At 40.9% G+C, this 24,449-nt stretch overlaps 3 protein-coding genes across 3 annotated transcripts; 2 read left to right on the top strand and 1 right to left on the bottom strand.

The window, feature by feature from the left end:
* Positions 1 to 1,065: 1,065 nt before the first annotated feature.
* Positions 1,066 to 1,860, top strand: lrrc3ca (leucine rich repeat containing 3Ca; the record flags this gene model as incomplete). The annotated part of the gene is made up of 1 exon (XM_083933431.1): positions 1,066 to 1,860. The coding sequence occupies one exon, from the start codon at positions 1,066 to 1,068 to the stop codon at positions 1,858 to 1,860; it is 795 nt and encodes a 264-aa protein (XP_083789557.1).
* A 7,348-nt stretch (positions 1,861 to 9,208) lies between these two features.
* On the top strand, positions 9,209 to 11,496 carry csf3a (colony stimulating factor 3 (granulocyte) a). The gene is made up of 4 exons (XM_083932196.1): positions 9,209 to 9,462; positions 10,520 to 10,627; positions 10,712 to 10,852; positions 10,942 to 11,496. Exons 1-4 carry the CDS (start codon positions 9,310 to 9,312, stop codon positions 11,131 to 11,133), a joined length of 594 nt encoding a protein of 197 aa, XP_083788322.1. The 5' UTR covers positions 9,209 to 9,309; the 3' UTR covers positions 11,134 to 11,496.
* A 687-nt stretch (positions 11,497 to 12,183) lies between these two features.
* Positions 12,184 to 24,412, bottom strand: med24 (mediator complex subunit 24). Its single transcript, XM_083933333.1, has 26 exons — positions 24,331 to 24,412; positions 23,929 to 24,059; positions 23,359 to 23,441; positions 23,211 to 23,249; positions 23,050 to 23,123; positions 22,140 to 22,363; positions 21,771 to 21,882; positions 21,473 to 21,623; positions 20,967 to 21,080; positions 20,421 to 20,474; positions 20,175 to 20,257; positions 19,977 to 20,063; positions 19,623 to 19,722; positions 19,324 to 19,466; positions 19,106 to 19,143; positions 18,910 to 18,992; positions 18,456 to 18,634; positions 16,846 to 16,945; positions 16,237 to 16,412; positions 15,883 to 16,147; positions 15,225 to 15,406; positions 15,053 to 15,146; positions 14,830 to 14,929; positions 13,164 to 13,244; positions 12,841 to 12,989; positions 12,184 to 12,438 (listed from the first exon to the last, which is right to left on the bottom strand). The coding sequence occupies exons 2-26, from the start codon at positions 24,056 to 24,058 to the stop codon at positions 12,322 to 12,324; spliced, it is 2,958 nt and encodes a 985-aa protein (XP_083789459.1). The 5' UTR covers position 24,059; positions 24,331 to 24,412; the 3' UTR covers positions 12,184 to 12,321.
* Between the last annotated feature and the right edge of the window lie 37 nt (positions 24,413 to 24,449).

Here is a 24,449-nt window from a genome sequence, read left to right as displayed (position 1 = left end):
CCACACTCTGTCCTCTACCCCCCAACGTCATGTGATACTTCAAGGTACTTAGAGATCGATTTCATTTTTTAATCTTGGTAAGTGGATCTTGCCCAGTCTCCAGCCATTTTGAAGAAATTAAGAAGTCTGGTTGAAGTCCGTCATTCTTTTTTTTTTAGTCCCAAAGAAGATGTGCCATCACATTGTCTGTTTTGTTGATCTTGGAGCTGTTTATAGCATTAACGTTTACCCCCCCAACAAAAGGATTGGGTCAGCAACACTGATGCTACACCGAATTAAGGAGGTTTTTTTAAGAGGATTAGTAACAGGAGAGGAGGTAGCCCTGATCAGCTATTAATGAAGTGTGTTAGGGTGGGTAGACCTGCTGTTTTCAAAGCCTTACATACAAAATATAAAATGTAATTTACAGGACACACAACCTTTTACCTTTGTGTAACTTGCACTAGTGATTGTGTAACTTGACAGACACCAAGCTAGGACACTTTTAATAAAACTGTTGCATCAGAATGGCGGCTACTGTTTTAGAAATAACTGGAATCATGATAGATATTTTCTCCGTGAAAAACCTAGTTGGTTTTATGTTTTGTTTTGAACATGCTGTCCCCTTCACTATGTTAATGCTGGTCTCTATGTACTGAAATAGCCCTGCATTGCGGGGATGACAATTATAAAGGAGGCACAGTGACACCAAAGGATTTTTGTAGCTTGTTTATTTAGCTGGTATGAAGAGAATGTTTGATCCTTAGACTTCCCTTGAAATACAGCAGAAGTTCAGTTGTTTCTGGCCAACAACATGCTGACTGCATTCCCGCTGCCTCGCTGTTAGACTGGCTGCTTTACCCCCTGATCTCTGCATTAGATAACACTATGGACTCTGGAGAACACTGTTAATCACCCATGTTTTTTCTTCACAGTACAATCTGCACTTCTTTTTTCCTTCCCACCACAGCTTATGTGACTTTCTGTTGTTTTTATGTCATAGGTTCGACAGCTTCTGGGGAGGTTGATGTGGACTTCACCTCCTGCGCCCATGCGGTCCTTCCTGGAGCATGCCCGTATCCCACAATGTCCCTACTTGCAGACTGGTTACTACGCCACTCAGTGGTCATGTGTTTGCTGCTCCACAGCCTGGTGCTAATGACATTCTGCTTCCACCATGCTTCCACAAGTTGCTCCAAGAGCTGCTACTGCTCTGAGAGCGATAGTGGCGGCAAGACGGTGCGCTGCAGCAATCTGCAGCTCACAGAGATTCCCCAGGATATTCCCAATGACACGCACCGCGTCTACCTGGACTTCAACCTCTTTACCACAGTCCCAACTAATGCTTTCGCAGGTTTGCCTCACCTGATTGAACTGGATCTATCGCACAATGAATTAAAGCAGTTAGAACCAGGGGCATTCAGAGGCCTGGGCTCCTCACTACAGTTCCTAGACCTTTCTTCTAACAAGTTAGTAAACTTTAACCCTGAGGCCTTTGAGGGCCTACGGTCTCGCGCCAACCTAACAAACAATCCATGGCATTGTGACTGCAACTTACAGATGGCCTTGCCACGTGTGGACCTAGAGCCGGCGTCGCTGACGGGCATCGTCTGTCAGACTTCTGATCCAGAGGAAATAGGAGTTACAGGATTTGCCTTCCTGTTGGCACCAGACATAGACCTATGTGTGGTGATGAAGAGGACTACTGATGTGGCCATGCTGGTCGTCATGTTTGGCTGGTTCACCATGGTCATCTCCTACCTGGTCTACTATGTCAGGGCTAATCAGGAGGACGCCCGTAGACACCTGGAGTATCTCAAGTCACTGCCCAGCAAACAGGGAAAGTCAGAGGAGTCTTCCACCATTAGTACCGTGGTATAAGACCGAAACACGCAGGACCTGAAGTGGTAACATACACCAAACAAAGATCGAGCCATAACGTACAACTAAATGGTCGTCATCATCATTCTCCGATGGTTTTGCTTAGCTGTTGTCACGGAGCCAAGGAGGGCAACAAGACATACGCATCTGCACAAAAAAACCAGGCCGATGCAATCTAGCCCAGGTGAATAATTCATCTTTCAGCGACCCATTAGGAGTTTTTGTTGTCTCAGTTGATGGTCTAGTCTGTGCACTGAGGGAGTTAAAGCATTGGCATGTTTTTTTTTGGCAAATTCCAAATATGGGATACAAATGGGATTTATCCAGTGGTGCATGCACCGAGATGCACCTCGCTTACACAGAGACCGTTACAGAGAAAATGTCAAACAGCAATATGAGCAATGGGAAAAGGCAACACTAAATCTACTAATCCTCCATGTACTGTTTTACATTAAAACCCTTATGGTATTCACTGGTATATTCTGAAGTAAAGTGATGTTTTCCAATTAAATTGTTGTTTTGGGGGGTTTTCTATTACTGAAAGTCTTCTGTCTCACAAAAAAGGAGAAAAAAACATACAGGATTTGGAATCTGAATCACTATTTAGCAGATGCATATTGAGCTCACTATGCTGAGGAAGCAGGTGTGAGACAGTAACATTGAAGGACTCATCAGTTATTCTGTGATGTTTCTGATAGTAGCAACTGTACCAGAGCCGCAGACCTACAAGCTGCCTTGACAGGCAATCCCTGCTAGCTCACTCCCGTAACCAATGGGATCCCTAAATTATCTGTACAACACAGCGGTACTCTACACTGCATATAAAGAGTCCATGTCAGCCCATTGAAAGTTAAAGTCCATTTATCAAACGCAGGGATGTTTGTGAGGAGGGAACAAACTAAAAGTCATCAATTGTCACCCAGGGTGTGATAGAAGATTTGCATCCTGTAGCTAATACCAGAAACGTACCGCAGCTTTGGAATTACTCATCAGGATAATATACTAATCTTTAGTCACAAGCAAATAGCCCTGTATGCAATATCATGAAGTTGTCAGAAAAGCCTGATGTGAGAAGCAGAGAAATAGAGGTTACTGCAGTTCAACTGTCATGAAATATAAAAGAGAGAGAGACTTATATGAAATGGGGACACATTTTTATATTCTGGTAGTAAATACCTTTCAGCAAACACTTTCACCCCTTCACCCAGAGATTATTTAAGGGAACACAGAGGAATCCTTCCTGATCATACCTGGTTATATGGACAGAGCCTCTACTTTGGTGCTGTTTTTCATTCTCTCTCAAGCTTCTAATAAACACCCAAGGTGCCTCTGGGAGCCATATTGTCTGAGGCGGTCACTCCCATGGGTTTTCCAAATAACATTTAAGGGGTCATGACCTGCTGGTCTATTTAAAAGAGCTGCCAGGGATGTGAATCTCCTATTTCCAACTGTGGCAAAGAGGAAGATGCATTTGTGTCTCTTCTGATGAAACGTCAATACAAAACTGAGACCACGAAAAGGGAAATGTATTTCACCAGAGATGTAATTGAATCCAGATCAGACTGTGCTCTAAGATTGTGTGCTCTAAGATTCTTACCTTGTTCCACGGAACAAGGTAAGAATAACTCAGCGCGGTCCTGAATAATGAAATTTGACGTTTGAGATGGGAGAAATGGTTTGTCAACAAGGATTTCCCTGTGTCAGGCACACACATGCCTCTAGAGCAGAGCAAGAGAAATAAATTATTTATGATGGCCATAAAAAAAAGAAATCTGGGAATGCACCCATCATCTTTTGTGACCCAGTTCTTGAGGAGAAATAAAGAGAGAACGCCTCAGGGGGTCAGCTGTCCCTTTCTGTGCTGCCTGGCCTGCCCTCACTGGGGTAAAGCACTTTCCGAATGCCCTTTGACTGATCGGTGAGGGTCAAAAGTGTTCAAAGTGGTAGCCAAAGTCAGTTCCGTGTCATTCTCAAATTCCCTTTACAGAAAAAACTACTTGCTCGATTTTCATGGAACCTGGCGGAAGGGTGTAGCATTGGCCAAGTAAGAACCCATTACATTTTGGGGCGGATCTGAATCACTGCGCGGATACACAAACGCAATCTTTAACTTCCGTTAACACTGCAATAAAGGCATGACCTTGGTGAAGGTCTCGCCAAATGTCCTTGTAGTTTCCTCTGTTTTCCTTTTACTAAAAGTTCAAATTCACAAGTGATTGTATGTGCTAGACATAGTCTTGTCTCATGTTCTTTTTTCTTTTTTTTCTTTTCCCTACGGACTTAACAGCATCCATGCTCCAAAGCTTCTAGTAACTGAGTTTGTTTTACAGAAAATAATGATATTGATCTTGACAGAGCTGATCTTAAGGAAGCTCAGGTACAGCCTCCCATGACGAGCAAGAGGTTTAACAGCACTGAAAAATAGATGGTAAGCCTCTCTCTCTGACATTTCCTGCCACACACACTCACACACATTTCCCTTCTTCGCTCTTTCCTCTGATAACAGAATGACTCTCACAGTGGCTTAGAAACCAGTCACTGTTAAGGGAGACTCTTGACAAGAGGAGATAAACATTAAACTAGTGACACACATGTGTGACTGTATTTTGTTCAGCTAATGTACACAAGTGTGTACATTCTTTTGTTCACCTGTATGTACGACAAGTACGTCTGCATGGTTGGAGTGAGGGTAACGGTAATGTAACACTCCTGTTCCCCAGCGCACACATAAATGTCACTGAGGTTAATTTAAATTTCAAACCGGCTCAGCTTGCCCCGCCTGCTCCCTTAGACACGTTACACTGGTGTGAGCATTACAACTGCTGGGTAATGGGACACAAAGTGAGGGATAAGGTGACACATCCAATCCCACAGAGCGCAGCCCTGTTTGGGGTTGGGTTGCAGGTGAAAATGTTTCCAGGCTTCAAGATCACATGGGGTCTCCCAGCAAGCGCCTGTGTGGGCAACTGATTTCCTCTTTCAACCACAAGAGGTAAGTGACACCTAAGACGCTGCATCTGAGGAGAGTGACAAGGACATCCTTGTCAATACTCTGGCACGGTCTCCTTTTTGGTGTCCTCTGGAGAGCGAGACGGAGACGAAACACTGATGATTCTTCATTTTGTGCAACATAGCTCCCCCTGTTGTGGAATGTGCAGAAGTGTGAGGGAAAAAAATAAATGCCTTTATCTTGATATTTTCACATTATGATTAAAATACATTAGTCAATGATGCTTTTTTACACCTAGTACGCGCTAGGACCAAAAACACAGTTACAGCAGCAGTAGTGCTTTATAATAAGGGTATCTGTTCATGGCAGGGATGGATTAAGCCACTGCGGTGGGAGACACACAATTGTTCATTTGGAGTCCCAAAAACCATCTGGACCTGCCCCAGGTTTGCTGGAAGCATTATATCAACTGAAATATTAAACAAGAATTGACAAAGTGCCCATTTGTTGTGAAATAATTTCCTGAGCAACGTCTAAACTTCCTTAATCTGTGGGCGTAATACTCACATAGGGGTCAACACATAAACCTTCTGATGATGCTATATTCCATGTAAAACACATTTTGAAATTTTCTGGGTACTATCATTTTTCTGAGAGAGAGAGAGAGAGAGAGAGAGAGAGAGAGAACAGCTCAGCTCTCACTTCATTTGAAATCACATGACACAACTGGTCATTAAAGAAAGCTGGTTTCAAAAGATATCTAACTTGGACATCCTGACAGATAAGTGGCATCAGTCTCACCATGTAAAAACAACAAGCTGTCTTTGGATGAGTGTGTTTTATCTGAAACGTTCCTGATTTTGCAAAAAATTAGCAAACCAAATTTACAACCAGTTTCTAATATTGTGGAATCAATCAGTAACGTTCAGCATTTGTTGAGTGGGAAGACGCAGTATAGTATTTCAGCACCAGTGGTCAAATGTCTCTGCTCACAGGACCGATGTTCTACATGAACACTTGTACTAATGTTAAGATGAATGAAGGCCTTTAGTACATAACACGTGAGAGGGCATTTACTTATCTGTTAAGATCCTTGAAGTTGAACATTATTTATCTATCAAATGCAATATTGACACCTTTTGTAAAAATTAGAAGCGGTCCCAGGACCCAGGATTAACCCTGAAACCTCTTATTTTACAGTCGTCTTTTGGTTACCTTAATGGCTTCTTGTGTGATCTAACATGAAAAAGATTCTGTATGTCAAAAGAATGAGAGATGTAAGAGGTGAGGGCTTCTGTTTTTTTTATTATGGGTAATCTACTTGCCCGCCATTTTACACCTGTTGACCTCTTCAACCCCTCGACCTGTGGGCCCATCGTCTAAATGCCTGCAGAATCTTGATTTATATTCCCAAAGGCTTCTATGATCTACAAACACATCATCAAAAATCTAATGGAAATCCACATGTTAACTCTGTAACAAGCCGATACAAAGGTGACTCTTCATTCTAGATGAAATGGAGCATCAGAGTGCCTTTTCCCTGCCCACATTGTTCCACCGTTAAATCCAAATAATGTTTCCAACTGGGTCACTGACGGGGCCACAGAGCGAGGCCTCAGCAGTGAATAATGCCCTCCTTTCATGTGCAGGATTGATTGTAGATCAGACCAGTGTGGATTTCAGGGATCAGATTTGACGGCTTCACTTCACAGCCTATCAAGCATGGCCAGAAGTAACATAGCTACACTGACTGATCAAGGGGCCTAGTGTCAGAGCATGAAGCAAACCGGTCTGTTACAATAGAGGCACAGGATTGACCTATGAGGTGATTACAAAACTCTCACCATGATGTTCGGATTATGCATTTCGAAATGAGGATTTAATGGATAGCCTACTAATAAGTGCTTAGACAATTTGGGATTGATACTTATTCACTTTCTTGCAGAGGTGAGAAGACCAATTCCACTCTCATGTCTGTGCAGATTGACCATCACCTCTAGCCTCTTGCCCTGGAACATAGCTTCTCAGTTTCTGTATAGATTAAACAGCTAACTACAACATTTTAGCAAGCTTTAGAGGTGCGTTAGGCTGACTTTATGACCTTTGAACAGAGGTAGATCCCTATGTTGGATTGATTTAACATTTTGTTAGGTTTTAGCGCGGACGGGTTTAACACACGGACGGCACGGGATCAAGGGGTTTTGGTTTCTGGTTTACGGTTAGGGTCTACATAGGCCATTTTAAGACTGTTAGTTTTTTTTCCACTGATTGTGGAAAAACTAACAGACATGGACCCTTTCTGTGAAAAGCGGGGAACATCAGACCTTTTTTAAAAAAAAAACATAGGACAACATAGGTATGCTCCCCATGCTTCCAGTCTTTATGATAAGCTAAGCTACCCTTCTCCTGTATATACAACATACAAAGACACACACACACACACACACACACACACATATATATATATATATATATATGTATATATATATATACCTGGCTCTGTCCAAGGTTACAAAGAAGAGTCAACTGGCCGAGTAATGTGCTGTAGGGGAGTGTGAAACATTGTTCACTTGTCACTCTTTAACTCAGATATGTTTTTATCTACATACGTAATATTTTAAGGCAAACAATCTACATGTGTCTGCTATCAAAGGCTACTTTAAGTTTTTCAGCAGAAAAAACAAGTTCTGACAGAATTAAAGCAAAATAAGACACTGTCTTTTGTTACAATTGAAGCACATTTGTGGTAACTACATTACTGTTACAGTCACCTTAGTGACTGTTGTTTTTTACTGCACTTTGACCTTTCAGGGATTTGTAAATGAAGTGCAAGCAAAACACTTTTTGCAGTGCAAGCCCAAAGCTGATGATTCCACCAGATGGCACTCTTGTATATATGTCACGTTTTCACTGCCCAATATAACTACTAGAGCCTACATAAAGCCTGGTAAACTCACTATTCCTGAACCAGTGGGCACCTTTGTTGATCAAGGACGCTTTCAGGGAAGACAAAACTCAGACTTTTCCAGTTGTTCCAACAGGGGCCACAATTCAAAACAAATCCTTACAAATTTCCATTTAAAAAAAAAAAATTTGAATAATAAATGTATTAATACATGAGGTGGGCTGTTGTTTCGTGACAGCAAGGAAAATACAGTTGTAAGTATACATAAGATGTTACATTTTTAAGTCTATAAAGGGCAAAGTAAAGACTGCAGTCATTTGAGTCCAAAGAAGAATCGCAATGGTCCAAAGTCATGCAGGATGACCACAGACATCATAAAGAAAGTAACCCCCCCCCCCCCCCAAATGTGAAATCTGTGTAGAGAAAGAAAAGTGACTTCAGCATTTAAACACCTCATTTCCATTTCCCTCTTAACTGCTGTCAGAGGAAATGCCCGTTTCCTCTCCAACTCTTTATGTATGACTCTGAGATAGTTTTGTGCAACAGGATGGACATTTAAACTCCGAGCTGTTACATCAATTTAAAAAAACAAAAAACCGTAACGAAGGAATTCCACTTTCCAAAATGAAACTCTTGAATTGTGTTACTTTGGAAAATGTAATGGCATACTAGAAAAAGATATAGAGTCACTTACAATTACTCTCACACCATTTTTCAAAATCTAATTTTAACAGATCATCTTTGTTCAACTATTTTATGTAATGTTGAGTCATTTGTGTTGGATTTTGTTTTGAATGAATAACAATCAGATTTAAAGTTGGTTATTTTGATTTTGGTTGGTTTGAATGAATTAAACAGAAAAAAACAATATTGTGCTTGAATTTAATATCAACAGTATCAATAACCACACTTTGGATACAAGTTTGTTAGGCTTCTTTAAAAAAAGGTGAGACTTCTTCAGATGAACAAATGATGGGAAATCCCTCAGGGCCCCACTATATATACGACTATGTACTATAAATCATGGACAGTGTCCACTTGAGGTCAATACTTAAAGACATTCCTCAGAGGCCATGGACATCCTGATTGGTGAGTATAGGGGTGAGGTAATGCGTGAGAAATGCTGCCTTCTCTTCCTCTTGTGATCATCCCCATGCATCTCCAGACACAGCAGAGACTCTTGAAGGAAGTATGGGACTAGTGTGTTTGGGTTATCTATTAACTGGTATTATTGCAAAGTTCATTTTAAAACATCTGGAGCTATTCTAAGGAGTAAATATGCTATTTATTACAACTGCTCAAACTATCATATTCGCTATGTTTAAAGATCTGCAGTCACTTTTGGCTTGGGTTTCACATTGCAGTGACTATTCTCAACTCATGCAGCTATTTAGCCTGAGGGGAGGCATGCCCGGTGCTGCAGCAGCACAGAGGGGCTGCTGAGGAGAGAGACAGGCTTTGTTCCTCCTCTGCCACACACATATACACACACACGCGCGCACACACATTTTGTGCTCGATGTATAGAGGGGGGTTGTTTTGATTCCTCGACATTTTTTTCTTCTTCTCTCACAGTTTTCGCCATTCCCAGCTTCATGGCCACCTTCGCTCGCAGCGCACCTCTGCCGGAGAGGAACACACTTGTTGAGGGTGCGCAGTTTCAGGAGATCGTGCAGAGGAGCCGCGTGTTGATACAAAAGATCCTGCTCTCCATCCCCGACGCGCACGAAGCCTGCGTTCACACAGAGGTGAGATTACAGGCCATACGCGCTTTGATTTCCCGTGTTTTAGGCAGAGCTGTGAGGCTGCTGTCTGCGGGCGATGCTGAATCACTGCACGTCTGTCCGTGAAGCCGTTAAAGGGGCCTCTGCATGACAGGGAGCTCTGCGCCCCTGGAGCTAGTCTGACAGGCTGTTTTAATGTATTGCAGCTCACTAGGTTGTATGTACACTGGAGATCAAAACTAGAGAACAAATTATGAATACTTGATTTATTCTGAAATACTGTTACTTTTTTTTGTTATGAATTTGATAGAATATCAGCTGTATTAGCATGTTTGTTTTTTCAGGCAACCAAGGCACTTCAACAAAAACCTTTATTTGGTGTTGAAAAAATAGCAAAGCAAAATTAGAGAACAGTAAGCACTGTGTCAGATGAGAAGATTAAACAATGTTTTCTTCAGGATTCAAAAATGAATAGGAAGTGTAGAGGCCCTTGCTTTGAATGACTTCAGCACATCTGCGCCCACAGGACATCACTAGTTTCTCACACTGCTCTGGTTTGATCTTGGTCCATTCTTCTTCAGTCTCTTCCACAGTTCAGTAACTGTAGTGGGTTTCTTAGACATTACATTGTCGCTGAGAATTTTCCAGAGATTCTCTTTGCACAAAGTACTTTAAGTAGGCTTCGAGTCTGATGTACTTGAGTATTGTCATTTTTTGGCCTATCACTTAAAATGTACTACATTATATCAATTTAATGTTAATAGTTACCTTCTAGGTCAGACGGTACATTCAAAGGCCATAATGATCGTGTAAAATATGATGTGTCATCCAGATTAAACTACCCCAAAGTAAATAAAACAGTACAAAATTTGATAATGCGCGATACTTGACTCTTAATGCACAACCTTTACCTAAATGAAGTGTCTTTACATTGTGGTATTTGGTACTTTTACTCAAGTAAAGGATCCGAGTACTTCTGTCTCCACTGTTTTCTTCATGAAGTAAATATTCCTACAAACGCCTATCAAGGAAATGCCAGGCTGTTAGCCAACCATAACATCGTGTTATCTCTGCCCCACAGACGCTACAACTCAATTCCTCAGAAAATGCAAAGCTTGTGATAATGGCATCCACCATTGGCATCCCCTCTGCTCCTGTGCTCAGAGTTGTGTCAGAAAACTCCACTTTGGTAAGCATCTACCTGGGGAATCATTTGAAACGAGGGTTAAAGAACAGATGATGTGACCAGTTTGCTGTATTTCTTTTCTTATAGGAGACCAGTTTGAAACAGATGTCCGAGGGCCTTCAGCTGCACCGGGCCCTGCTGAGTTCTGTCTCTCCTCACCTGGAAAACATAGACAAACTGGCTGGGCTGCAGGCTGACATCAGAGACCTTGTCATTCAGATCAATAAGGTACAATAATACTTCTAAATCACCGTCACTCTTTACATATTATCCTTACTTTTAGGCTCTTTCATGATGTTGTTTGGTGTGCCTGGCAGATGCTGAAAATGGTCCAAGCAGAGGCTGTGGTGCAGTCCACACCGAGCCCCGTGGCCTTACGTCTACCAGGGGAATATGAGGTTCAAGTGGCAACACACCTGACTCTGGCGCAGCTGCAGTCGTTCGGGCAGGACACGGTCCGCTGCCTCAGAAGTCTGGACCAGAGCAATGAGGACGAGGCAGAGGGCTGATCAATAGGTGCCATACCCAGACTGGTTTTGGTTCATGTCCAAAACATGCCTTATTCTGCTGTTTTTTTGTCATGGTATTTATTTATTTATCTGTTAAATTATTATTATTTTTAAATCTATTTCTATTTATATATTTATTAATGCATTATGAAATATTTATTTTGGCAATTTATTTTTGATAACAAAGCTTTGTATCCTGCAGTCCTCTTTGTTCCTCCTTTAATCACAAGAATTACGTGGTCATAGATTTCAACTGAAAATGAAATCATCCTATCTATATCTATATATATACACACACACACACACATATAAACGGTTCTAGAAACTATACTCTCTTTAACTGAGCTCAATAAAAACAATGTAAAGCAAAACAGAGCATTTAGAGACCGCTTAAATAAAAGTGTTGTTTTTTTAAATATCTCCTCACTGTCAGAAGAGGTATTTATGACTTAATCAACTGCTATCACTGGTTTTAGGAGCGTTTGAGGGTGCATTGAGGACTAATTATTAATTCTGTAAATGTGTTAATTGAAACCAATTATTTTTCTATTTGTTATTTAAATAAAAACACTGTACTGTATGTTTGTTTTTTTCTGATATATAAATAAAAAAATACATTTTCCTGAAAACGGATGTGTTCCTTTTTGTCAATGACCAATGCATCATGACACATCAACCACCGGCAGTAGGTCACGCAATGTAATCACATTTAAAATTCCAGTGGAGCCAATACTGTAAAAGAGAAGTGCAACTAAAAGTGAAATAGAAGCTTTTGTGTCATTATTTCGGCCACGCTGCCAGACAGATTTCCTGGAGGAAGTGTTGCAAGAGGTGGATGACTGCCCGATGACCAGCTTTTGCCACTCATGAAGGTGGTACAAACTCCCTTCTATGCAGTGTCATGTGGTCGCCTCGCTTGCATGTGATCGTCAGGCGATGGCAGTGGTTTGATCTCATGTTATTGTAACTTCCAAATGTGAAGTAGGATAAACTCACTGTAAGTAAGTGTATATACTGGCGAGCACAAAAAGAGGATCTTTATTGGGGTTTTTTGGAAACTTATTTACACATTTCTTTAATTGTGAAAAAGAACGAAAAAAAAACAATAGCAAAATAGCGTTAACAGAGACATGATATTTTTCTAACAAAGAATCACTTTAAATGGAGTCAGGTTTAAAGCTGGTTGATTTACAAGGCGGATATGGCTTTTGCGGCTACTCTCCTCCCCAGCGGCAGAGTCAGGTCAGTGATGGCCAGTACAATTTTAGGTTTGGCCAGAGCAGGGAGCTTCACCAGTTCAGAAACCTGGATGCAAAAAAAGACAAATAACAATTATGTTTATAGTGTATCTTAAGAAAGTTCAGCAAGCATCATGTTGCTCAAGGCAGGTTTTGACTCTTTACTCTGAACAGTCTCATGGTCAGAGGCTCCCGCAAAGATTTCATTTGTAAGATTGTTTCCCAGCCTCTTGTTGCTGCAAATACACACAAGGATCAATTTCTGAGCATGACCCTTGGAATCGCTGACTCACTCGTTACCAAAGTACTCAATCCTCAAAAATGCGTTCTCAACCAGCAGAACAAATGCAGTTTATGAAGAAATTCCAAACCCTTTCCCAATAATGTGTGTTGTAACAACCTGTCTTCTTATCTCCACCTGCCTCCACCTCCCCTCCCACTTCGTCCACCTTCCCAGCACATAACTCACCATTGTAAAGGGCATGAACTGCAGGATGCTTCCGCGACTTCCCTGCTCAAGGCACTCAACACACTCCTCCATAAAACTCTGTACAAACTGGGTGTGAGGTCCCGCCATCTTGGAGCCCAGGATGGATGAAATCAGGAGGAATAGGTTGGCTGGGAAGAAGAGAACAGGGGGGCGTGAATCGTCATGGTTAAAGTGATCACACATGTATGTGTTCATGGCATTTTTTTCCATATATCGTGGACAGATGTTGGTTCATTTCTCTGTGCAAGATGCAGGCAAAAAGGGGCTGTGTGTGGACATATATTGCAGACAAGAATTCTCACCCAGGACTCTGTTGAGAGGGTCCCTCATGTTGACAGTGTGGAGCTGGGAGGCAGAGAGGGAACTGCTCATAGATCGGTCTCCTATGAGAGATCATGTGATGTGAGAAACAGCTGAAGAAATGACACATTTTCTTTTGTTTTTGTTGTTTAAGGGGGAAAAAACATACACCAAAGAACAGAAAACGAACAGAGAAGTTAGTACAAGTTCTGGAAGGGGTTGAGAAAATATAATCTTATAAGGATGTGAAATTCCTAAAGGCTTCCCTCCAACGCCGTCTTACATAATCTTATTTTGTTCTTAAAATAGAGTGGGGGCTTCTGGCACAACCTAACCTACTCCCAATGTGCATGAAAAGGAGAAATAAGTCCAAAGAGGTCAAAACTCCAAAAACACTTAGTAGTAGTATAGAGCAGCTTTACTGTAAGACTAAAGAGAAGTGCTACTGGAGTTGTGACCTCTGTGTTCCTAAAATAACTTTTTTGGACATTTCAATTTCATCTAAAGATGAAGAGTATTTTATCATCCATATATCCAAACAAATCTCCATTTCTCATCACAGCAAAAGTTAATTTGAATATTATTATCATTATATAGAATCCAAATGATATATTGACCTATCAAAGACATATCGTTAATCAGTGTATATGTAGATTGTAGATTGTTTTTGATTTGTACACATGTACAAGATTTTGAGTTATTCTTTATTCTCTCTCTTTAAAAATAAAGTCATTTGTTTTAGAGTGTAGCCTTCTGAGTACCTTTGCATAGTTACAGTATATTAGTTTACAATCCACATAGAAAAAGTTAATTTTCATTCTGGTTCAAAAATTTGATATATCAGACACCAAATCGATAATCTGTGAATATAGCACCTCTAAAATCTCATATTGGTTGGAATCTATTTTAAATCCAAATTATCATTAAAGACTAGAAAACAAACCGGATTTAAGTTTTTTTAATATATATATAGTTGCAGGTATAGACAGTTTTAAGTGTCCAGCCAAAAATTATTGTATAGCCTGATCAGCTTGTCTTGAGTTGGTCTTGTCTTGTCTTGACATGACTAGACATGTCTTTTCAATGGAAGGGGTTAAACTCATTTGTTAAAAAAACTTCTTAGTTTCAGTTTATACCAAGCTTGTACATGTTTTCCCTTAGTCATGCAACACACTGACATCCTGCCTGGGGATTTCTTTATGAAGTTAAAATGAAAAAGTGAAAATTCCCAAAGCTGAATGCTCACTAGGTCGGTCAGGTTGACAGCAGTGTATATAGGAGGAGGAGGAGTATTGATACAAGTGGTTTGGAACCACAATGACTCTATTGCTATCCGAGTCTAAATCTCCCTCCTGTTAAGTACTGAATTCAAAGCAAAAACCTCATGTTTAAGTGCAATGCTCAAGTCAGAACCTGCTGACTGGTAGACACAACAGATCATTGATGGTGAGACAGGCCAAGCTTATTATACTTATATGATTTAGCTTGCTTACAAAGTGCTTACAAGAAGCAACTTGCTGGTAACAGGGTCTTAGAAAGGCTGTGTGCTTTTGAAACCCGTCTGGTATTTGCATAATCCCCCCCACTCAGACTGACAGACAGATAACTGGCAGGCCACAGGCTTCACAATTCAACTGCGTATTAAAACCCTGATAATTATAGACTGACCTGGACTGGAAAGAGCAACAGGCTCATCCTCATTGGAGCTGAGCAGACGCATGAGTTTAGAGGGTTGAGTATCATCCAAGGGAAAGAGGCTGTTGTAGTCCTGCGACCAATAATATATGTACATATGTTAGACAGCGTGTAGATCACAGTATTCGCAGTATGTCACTTTCTCACACTGAAAATACTATTTTCGTGGACTCTTATGGCCGCATGCGACTTTTACCTCAATATCTTCTCGCTGCCTTTTGCGTTGACGAGCTGAGAACGAACCTTTGTGGTGAGAGGAGTAAGAGCTGAGTGCGCACCACACCGACAACCTGGGGAGTTATGGGGAGAATAAAGTTAACGCCAGAGCCCAAAATACCAAAACCACTGAGGCTTTGGACTTCTCTTACTTGGCCAGTGCCTTTCCAGGTGGATCTGCCAGGCTGTGCCAGTGTGCAGCATCAGTGAGCAGGTCGGGCAGTATGGTACCCAGCAGGGTGAGGGTGATCTGCTGAGTGTCCAGGCAGAAGATGCTGTAGAGTAACTCCACCACCCGATCAGCCCACTCCTGTCGGGTCTCCTTCAGCAGCTCCTGAAATATGACGCAGTGCTCCGATTACACACTTTGGCTTATCTGACTGCTGGCCATACTGTAATTAAAGTCTCTTTGCATGCACCGTCGATGCGGTAAGTTTTCATCATCATCCTAAACAGGTATCATGTGGATGACCACTAGTGGTGTGATTGAGAAATGTTTTGATGGGTGGATACTTGTTTTGTATTTATCAATTATTAACAACTATTTTGATAATCAGTTAATCATTTAAGTAATTTTTCAAGCAAAAATGGCTGTACATTTGATGGATCCAGGTTCTGAAATGTCAAAATGTCCTGCCTTTCCTTATATCATAGTAAACTGAATATCTCTGGGTTTTTGACTGGTCAGACAAAGCCAGACATCTGAAGATCCTCTGAGGCTGTATTAAATTGTAATGTGAATCTGCTAATAAAAAGAACTGTTAGTAGCAGACAGTGTTGCTGATCTGCATCTTTTAGTGGCCCTCTTACCTTGACCAAATTGTTAGTGAACCAGAAGACCCCTCCCATGTTGAGAAGACTCTCAAACAGATGCAGGGCCCGGCTGTCCACCCAGCCTTTGCGCAGCACCGTCTGGAACTGCTTGCTGAGGGCCACGTGAATGGGGTCTTTGGCCGGCAGCAGGTTGCGGTAGGGAATCGGCTCCTGGCCCTCCACTGGGGACCGCAGGGTCGCGGCTGTTTGTTGGAAGACGTCGGCGCACATGTGCTCCATGATGGAACTCATAATGATCACACTGGTGAGATTGTGTGGGGAGGGGAGAGGACATAATTAATCTGAGAAGTATAAGTTGCGTATTTTAGTGGCATATAAGTGTGTTTGTACCGTTCATTGTAAAACTGCAGAGTGTTCTCCCCATATAGCGGGGTCACAAGCTGCCGGATCATAGTCTGGGGCTTCTCCCTCTCATCCCTCCCCAGCATTCTGACATGGGCCACTAGCCAGGCCACCGCACAGATCGCCATACTGCACACTTTCCCCTTGATGTTGTCAGTTATTTTCTACAGTCAGAGGCAGATAGCAGCAGTGAAAAAAAGAGGAAGGATGTGGTTAGAAGAAGGATGGGTATGGTCAAAGGAGAGAGGATTCTGAGTAAAACTGCACCCTGTCACATTGCGTGATACAAGATACTTTAATGGAAAAGGGAAAAAATGAGAAGTCGGCTACATCTGGAGGACTTTGTGGCGTCACAGCTGTTGCAAGTTCTTACACACTGTTACTCGTCAGTTTCCACAGAATACGTCATACTCACTTGACTAATGAGTCAAACGGCGAAAATAGGAAAAACTAAATTTCTAGACATGTAATGCTTAGGAAGGTTACTGGTGCTGCCTTTGTACCGTGTGAACTACTGACACTCAATAAACCCGACGAAATTATTTTCCAAGCACAGGAAGAAAATTAAATTAATAAGAACATTAAAGATTAACAGACCTGTACTGCCTCCACAGACAGAACGCCGTTCTCCCACGCATTCAAAACTTCCAAGATGGCTGCTGGCGTGCTGAGGCAGATTTCATGCCACTTCACCTGACTGTCGCAACAGAAAAACGTCAGGGGAAGTTTCATATTTAGAGAATTCACTGCATTAAATGAACTGAAATGAAAATAATAAGATGAAACACAAACTTACTTTGCAAGTCATTACCACATCTAATGATTGTCTAGAATCTGATGTGGCAACATTTTAAAGTCCTAGATTTAATGACACCAGGCTAACACAGCGCACACCAAATGTTTAAATTTAAAGCATCAAAAGTATAAAAAGCAGCACTAAGGTTGGAAAAAACCCAAATAAAAAGGTGTGTCTACTGTGAAAATCATGTGGCGAACCATTATTGTTTGGTGGTACTCAAGTTTAAGGTGTTCAGTGATTTGAATAGTGTGTCTGTCTGGTGCTTTCATGTACTGCTGGGAAGCTCCGACATCTGTGACATTAAGCCAAAAGCCAAACCGTGCTGCAAATACAAGAAGGCCTGGGTGGTATCTATTTTTTTTCATTAATACCTTCCTGACATTTCACACATATAACCTACAGTCTACCCCAGAGTGCTGTGTGTCTTATAGCCTACTCAGACAAGTCTTGCTGGGTTTAAATACTATCAGTCCATATAATAATGAATAGATAGGAAATAAGCATCCTTCTTCCATAGATTCTTGAAGGAGGACCCGTTGACACTTGTTGCCGAGGCGTATACCAACACATCAGTGGGCTGAATAGAGATGATGTTGTGGTGGTGGTGGTGGTGGTGGCAGAGTGGCAGTTTATTCAAACCCTGCACATGGCTTTGTCCATGTTGGCTACCTCACCTTTATCATCAGAGCTAAACCCGAAATACTTGTCGTTTTTAATAGTCCTGTAACATTATCCCTAGACCGCTTGCCATCTTTCTCAGCTCAGCCGCCTGTTCCACCATTAGACTGACCTGGGGCATGCTGTGCACTACAATACACTGCCTTAATGTAGCATCTCCATATCAGTTTAATAGAAAGGAGGATTTCTGAATACACTAGATACTGCCCAAATGTACTTACAAGAATGATTTATGTTTATTATAAGGGTAACACTTTACTTTAAGTTCCCATTTATATTTATTATATTTATTATTGTGTTTATAAGCAGTGTATAAGCAATTAGTAAAGTATTTATGACACAATATAATGTAGTTGTATTTTACTACTGTATAATGCCAACCATTATCTGTTTACACACTAGCTTCCAGTTATGGGTGCTTGGGGTATTATAGTTATGTTATATCAACTATGCAATTACATTTTACTGGGTTCTAAATGTCATTAAATGTTTATATTCTATAATATCCATCTTTAACGGGAAACTTGCAGTTTTATGGGTGTGCAAATTGATTTTCATCTCTCACTTAAATTAATAAAAGCCACAAGTTTGTAAAGAGGGAAAAAACAACAACATCAAGTCCTAAGTGAAAACTGTCATCAGTGAGGTCAAGTATGTCAAGTCACTGACAGTATAGGGGGTAAAGCAAGCACAAAAAACTGTTCTTTTTACAAAATGTTCTGCAACTTACACTAGCTTCATCTCTGAGGAGTTGTTCAGCAGGGTGACCAGGCTTTCCACTTTGCCAGGCTCTGGTCTGAAGCAGGGGTGATCTGGGTTCAGAGTCTTACCCTCTTCAGGCATACATGTCTGCAGCCATGTTTCAAAGAAGGGCGTCTCCCCTGAAGGACTGGGGTCTGAAAGGATCACCTGCAAAGGAGACAAAGAGAAGCCATGTGCCGTATGAATCCATTCAGGGTAATCCAAATGGACAGATGACATAGATCTAAGAAATCAACAATACACAATACTGTTCAGTGAGCAGAGATGCTGCAGAAAATGTTAGGTCACTTCTACACAAACCTCCTTGGACATCTTGTGGCCTTATGCTGAAAGAGCAGGCTAATTTGCCATAAAATCTGCACTGAATAATGTACCCAGTAACCTCATTATACTCTGACAAGCTTGAATTGCCATGAACTAACCTCAGAACCGTAGGTCTGCACGACATGACAGAGCATGAGGAAAGAGATGTCGAAGAGTAGGGCCCGTATTGACGCAGACTTGGCTGAAGGAGAGGTGGAAAAAATCCTTGATGTTAGTATCTCATTTAATCATCAACGTGTCAATGAGGAAAAAAATTCCCACATTGGAACATGTCACTCTTGTATTTGAACTCACATCCTTCGCCGCTTATGTGCTTGGGAAACTCATTCAGTCTAGAAAAAAACAAAAATAACAGATTACAAGAAATGAAACATCTTGATTTAAAGGCCAACTTGAGTTTCCACCCTTGGAAATATGGCTGTAAATTGGCATGCAAGTCAATATGAGCTACGGTTATGGTGACTAAGGGGACTATTTGTCTTAACTTGGAACTCTATTTCGCATTTACTCACTTAATGAACTTCCGGGCAAAAGATTTGAGTTTCCCAGTGGCTGCTGCTGCTGCCAAAAGCAGATCTAGGCTTTTTCCAGACAACATGTGTCCTAGGACCCCTAAAAGGCCATCAGGGGACTTGGAGTGGTCTGCATCTACTGTCTAACGAGAAAGGAAGAGACTTTTTCTAAGCATGTAACTTTACTTTGATTCTCTCTTTGTTTCCACTGAGATCAGATACATTTCCTTCATATTATACAATTAAAACAATACGCTGAGAATGCCCTGTACAGTTTAGATCAAGTTATGGTAATTTACCTTGAGAATATTTGTGACAGTGGGCTCAGCTCGCAGGATGAGACCCGGGTTAGGCTGGATGTTAGCGTTTTCTGCTGTCTTTAACCTTGGGGCGAAGTCCCTGTCCTCGGTCCTGAATCAAATGTGCAGGGGGAGAGGGACAGGAAGGGAGGGGTAGTGGAGAGACAGACGGGGTGGAGGGGATTGGGGGATACGGTGTATTGTGTGAATATGGTGAACGAAACTTGATCCACGATCATATTAACTAAAAGAGTGCCATATATAAAAAAGAAGATTTGTAAAAGAGGTTTTTGTTCTTCATACAGCCCTGAAATGCTCTGCATAACGCGTGTTCATTGAGATAGGAACTCATACCGTTTTGAAGTGAGGCAGGTTGTATTTGAATCGGACAGAAGACCAAGCTTGTTACACTCCTGCAGGAGCATGCCGAGGCAGTCACAACTATGTGAAGAAGCACAAGATAAAAAATAAAAAATGATAAGTGTCTCTGTGTTTGCTTATCTAGAATATTTTACGATAAGATTACAGGCAGTGAAATTTAGGAGCACTTACTTGCATCTTTGATCAGCCTTATCCAGTAGTGGCGTGAGCTTGAGTAAGTATTGAAATGCGATATTCACATCATCCATGAAGTCCTGGAAAATACATGTTTTTAAAAGTGGAAGTGAAGGTTTTATCACATAACTATTTAAACACACAGTTAATGCTTTTTTTAAGACTATGACTGGTTGACAATACTAAAAGCTTGTGTCAGTGTGCTCATTTGTTAAAAAGACATCAGTGACTCAGTTGTTTTACCTGTCCTTTGTCACTCTGAGGATACTTCTTTAGGCGGAGCAGGACTTGTGGGATCTAGTTGAAGAAAGAAGAAATGTTTTCTTTAAAAAGGTGCTATATTCTGCTCATTGTGTTTCTAACTAGCACCTTGCTTTATAATAATAAAAAAAGACGTTGGAAATTTCACTTTTATCAATATGGGATTTTTAAGTGTGGTTTTAATTGCATATGCATAGTAAGAATGCTTGTCTAAAAATAAAAGAAGCAATACTTTGTATAATCCCATTTTGGATGCAATTCAGTTACCTTATTCACTTAATTAATTATGGTATGCAACAATAACCTAAAGTCAAACTAGGCCGAAGATAGTCCTCTTAAGACTAAAAAGTAGAAATAATACTGAAAATACAGAGAAAATGAACAAACTAATTAAGATCAAACTTTGCTCAAAGTCAAAGGACTTTTGAAACTAATTTAAAGTAAAAACAAACAATTAACACTCAGGACAGGCAAAAAAAAGGAAAGAACAGAAGCAGATCAAAGGCAGATCTTTGAAACAGACATTACCTTGAGGAATGTGAAGGCAGTCCATTTGAGCTCCTCTGTGCCCTCTGGTGACTCTATGAGGCCAGTGAAGCAAGCCTTCCAGATCTCCAGGACAAAAAGAGGAGTAGGGATTCGCTGTGGAGGACAGACAATGGAGAAAGCTGTTGCTAAAATAACAAAATACATACATACATAGAGCAGTGTTATTATGCCTGAATTCTTGCATAAGGAAACTGATAAATTCAAGTGCAAAGGAAATGAAAAAAATGGTATCAACAATGAAAAACCAATACTCTTTCCAGAGACAGATGGACGTCTTAGATTTAGTTCTATTTTTAACTTCTCGTGTCCTTTTTTAAACTCTTAGCAAGACACACAACACTGGCCACTCTGATAAAAAAAGACCTCTCTGTGTTCAATTTATTTCCATCGTGCTATATTACATTTCTAGACTGTCCAAGCACTTTCTTTTCCCTGCCAGTTTAAGGTAGATTCAACATGACATTTCCATACAACTAAATGTCCACCTGCATTCTCTTGATCATCATCAGCTGCTCCACCAGTGGCTGTGTTTCCCCTGTCAGATTCATGGTCCCTTCCAGCATGATGAAGGCGTGGACTGATGGGAAGGAGGCATGGAACGGAGGGTCATTCTGCTCAGACAGCATCAGGGGAATACTGAGGAAAGAGTGAAGAATTGGCGTGATGAAGATTGATTGATTGTTCTTTAATATATCGCCACGTCTACTGCAGGCTTAGCAGTGTCATGCCAAAGTCAAACATGTCTGTGTATTCAATAGTTAGGAATAAGGTGGGAATCTTTACCCTTTAACTAGTGACAAGCTCTCCTCTAATTTGGTTCTCAGTGTCTGGTTAGGTACACTGCAGAGGCCTTCAGACACTTTCAGCACCGATTGTTCTACATTGCTCCAGGAACCTGTGGAGGAACAGCAGCAAAAAGCACAGTAAGCTATCTAGCTCATAACAATTACGATCTGAGATTTGACTGAAACGGTTTGGTTTTTAAAGTATAAGAGTGTTATTCTGACATCTGTCGACACCTTATATACAGTAGACTTAATGTTCTTCAGACAATCACTGGTAGTAACAATTCTCTCCTAATCTCAGAGGTCTATCACCCAGGGAAACACGCACGCTGCACGCATGCACGCGCACACACATGCACACACACACCTTGTTCCTCCAGCCGAGCGATGTGGACCAGGGCTCTGTTCTTGGTGCTTTTCATTAGATTTTGAAGCCTCTCCTGACAAGCTTTCAAACTGGCCTCTGTGCTGGCTGATGGACCAAGTTCTCTCAGCCTCTCACAGTACCAGGAGCAGCCCTGCAGCAGCCACACAACCACTCCAAGCAGAGCCCGACACAGCCCGATGCATTCCTCTGCCTTTCCGTGGCAGCTTCACAGTCAGAGATGAGAGGCAGCGAGTCATAGAGAGATTAGAAGAGACTTATGGCTTTCCAAAACCAAACTAATATATTCTTTTTTAAGCAAACATGTATGCAAAAAGTAAAGAATAAAACATTAGTCTTACAAATAAATTGCATGCCCAACGATTCTGTGCTGCTCATTAAGAGTCAGTGGTCTGCAGCTGTACAGTAGCTGCTGGTTGTTATTTAATGGAAATAAGTAAAATGTAATAACTAAAGGTTAAGTTGTGAAACAATCTTCATATTACATGATCATTTCTTTTTTCTTCAACATCATTCAGGTTGAGTTTCAAGTTATCTGAGTGAAGTTGAAGTAATAGGAATTAGCAACATAAACATTACCCTTTTCATTTTGACATAAACTCTCAGCTTCATAAACTTAAATAATCTTTATAACCCATTTCACACTTTTGTTAGTAGTTACAATTCCGTCAGTACTGTAAAACAGATACTTGCCCCACTTCACTGCAGATGATATTAGTGCTACGGTTGACATTAAGTTGTGTATTAAATTTAATTCATCACAAAATTGACATATACACTTTTGAATCCACTATGATTTTACAAGATATCCTTAATTCACAAGGCATGAAAAAAATCATTAACATTGATGCAGTTATGTGTTGTAAAATAACAGTGTCATAATTTTACATACCTTAGACGATGGCAAAACATGTCCATTATTTCCAACAGTGATTGGACACACAGCTCCCGAGAAAAGTCATCAAACTATCAGAAAAGAAACCTATTCATGAAACATCTCATATCTTACTGTGAAAGTGCATGATGACATCATTTTCATCAAGTATAAATTACCTTGCTGAGGGCTGTAAGCACACTGGAATAAGACACCATCTAAAGAGAGAAAAGGTAACTCAACAACTTGCAAAATAAAGAAAAAACATCAATACTGTTTGACACACTGCTATGTTACATCGTTTTCATAACACTGCTTTTCTCTCACCTGGGAACTTATAGCATATTTGAGATAAGACAAAATAAGAGGGTTAGGAGAGGGACCAATCATTGCCTGCTCCATCAGGGCCTCTGGAATACACAAACAGCATTTAAATCAGAATCAGCTTTAATGGCCAAGTGTGAACACATACAAGGAATTTGACTCCAGCTTTCTGTCGCTCTCAATATACAGAGACAGAAATAGTAAAAGACATACAGTGAAAAACAGGGATAACAAAATGAATAAACAAAGATTTGACTACTATGTACAGACTTAAATATAAGTAAATATATAGAAAACACACATGCCAATGCAATTGTAAACATAATGGAAAATAGTGCAAAGGGTATATGGGAAGATTAATGTTACAGGTTTCTATGTAGTGGTTTTGTAGGGCCTATGGATATTAACTGCTCATGATAGTGACAGCCACAATAACTGACAACAAGATCACAATAACTGACAACGAGGTCACAATAACTGACAACAAGATCACAATAACTGACAATAAGATCGCTTGTGTGAAGTTAAATAAATAGCATGATGGCTAGGGAACTTCACTAGCTTCGATCTGACCTGCAAGGTTGAGATAGTCCCATGTTGCTCCCTTGGGGAAGTTTTTCTTGATGTTAATGGCCCACTGGTAGTCACTCCATCGCTCCTTCCATGCCTGTAGAATGGCTTGCTTCAGATTGACCACCTTCATCCTGGTACAAACGACCGCACATTTATACAAGTATTACAGCCATTAAAGCAATTCACTTTTACGTTAATACTAAATGCGAACCCATCCAGTCTAGCTTACTTAAGGTACACCAATCCTTATTTGGCTGGCTGATGTTAGCCGTTAGCCGCCAATGTAATTTCGTGACTAACGTTGATGCTTTGGGATAAAGTTGTTGCTGGGCGCAAAAACACACGTATGCCAGGACAAATAGCACGAAACACGCTCGCACTAACACTACACGTAATGCTTACCTGACTTTTTCAGTTTTTCAAAACATAAAAGACATTTGCAGCAGCTCCTCCGCTTCACAATACAGAGAACGCCATTGTTGCTGTCAAAGACGCGAGCGTTCATTGGTCAATTTCATGAC

Source organism: Echiichthys vipera (assembly GCF_963691815.1).
Source record: "Echiichthys vipera genome assembly, chromosome: 18".
Classification (NCBI taxonomy): domain Eukaryota; kingdom Metazoa; phylum Chordata; class Actinopteri; order Perciformes; family Trachinidae; genus Echiichthys; species Echiichthys vipera.
Note: the sequence above shows the minus strand (reverse complement) of the source record. Positions and strands in the feature narration are given on the sequence as shown.

Coding starts and splice junctions, on each gene's coding strand:
- med24 (XM_083933333.1), bottom strand. CDS start 24,058: ATGAAGGTGGTCAATCTGAAGCAAGCCATTCTACAGGCATGGAAGGAG. Junction 20,258..20,420: donor CTCAGAGTGACAAAGGACAG/GTAAAACAACTG, acceptor TGTATTTTCCAG/GACTTCATGGATGATGTGAA. Junction 14,930..15,052: donor GGCAGCGAGAAGATATTGAG/GTAAAAGTCGCA, acceptor TATTGGTCGCAG/GACTACAACAGCCTCTTTCC.
- csf3a (XM_083932196.1), top strand. CDS start 9,310: ATGGCCACCTTCGCTCGCAGCGCACCTCTGCCGGAGAGGAACACACTT. Junction 9,463..10,519: donor AAGCCTGCGTTCACACAGAG/GTGAGATTACAG, acceptor TCTGCCCCACAG/ACGCTACAACTCAATTCCTC. Junction 10,853..10,941: donor TTGTCATTCAGATCAATAAG/GTACAATAATAC, acceptor TGTGCCTGGCAG/ATGCTGAAAATGGTCCAAGC.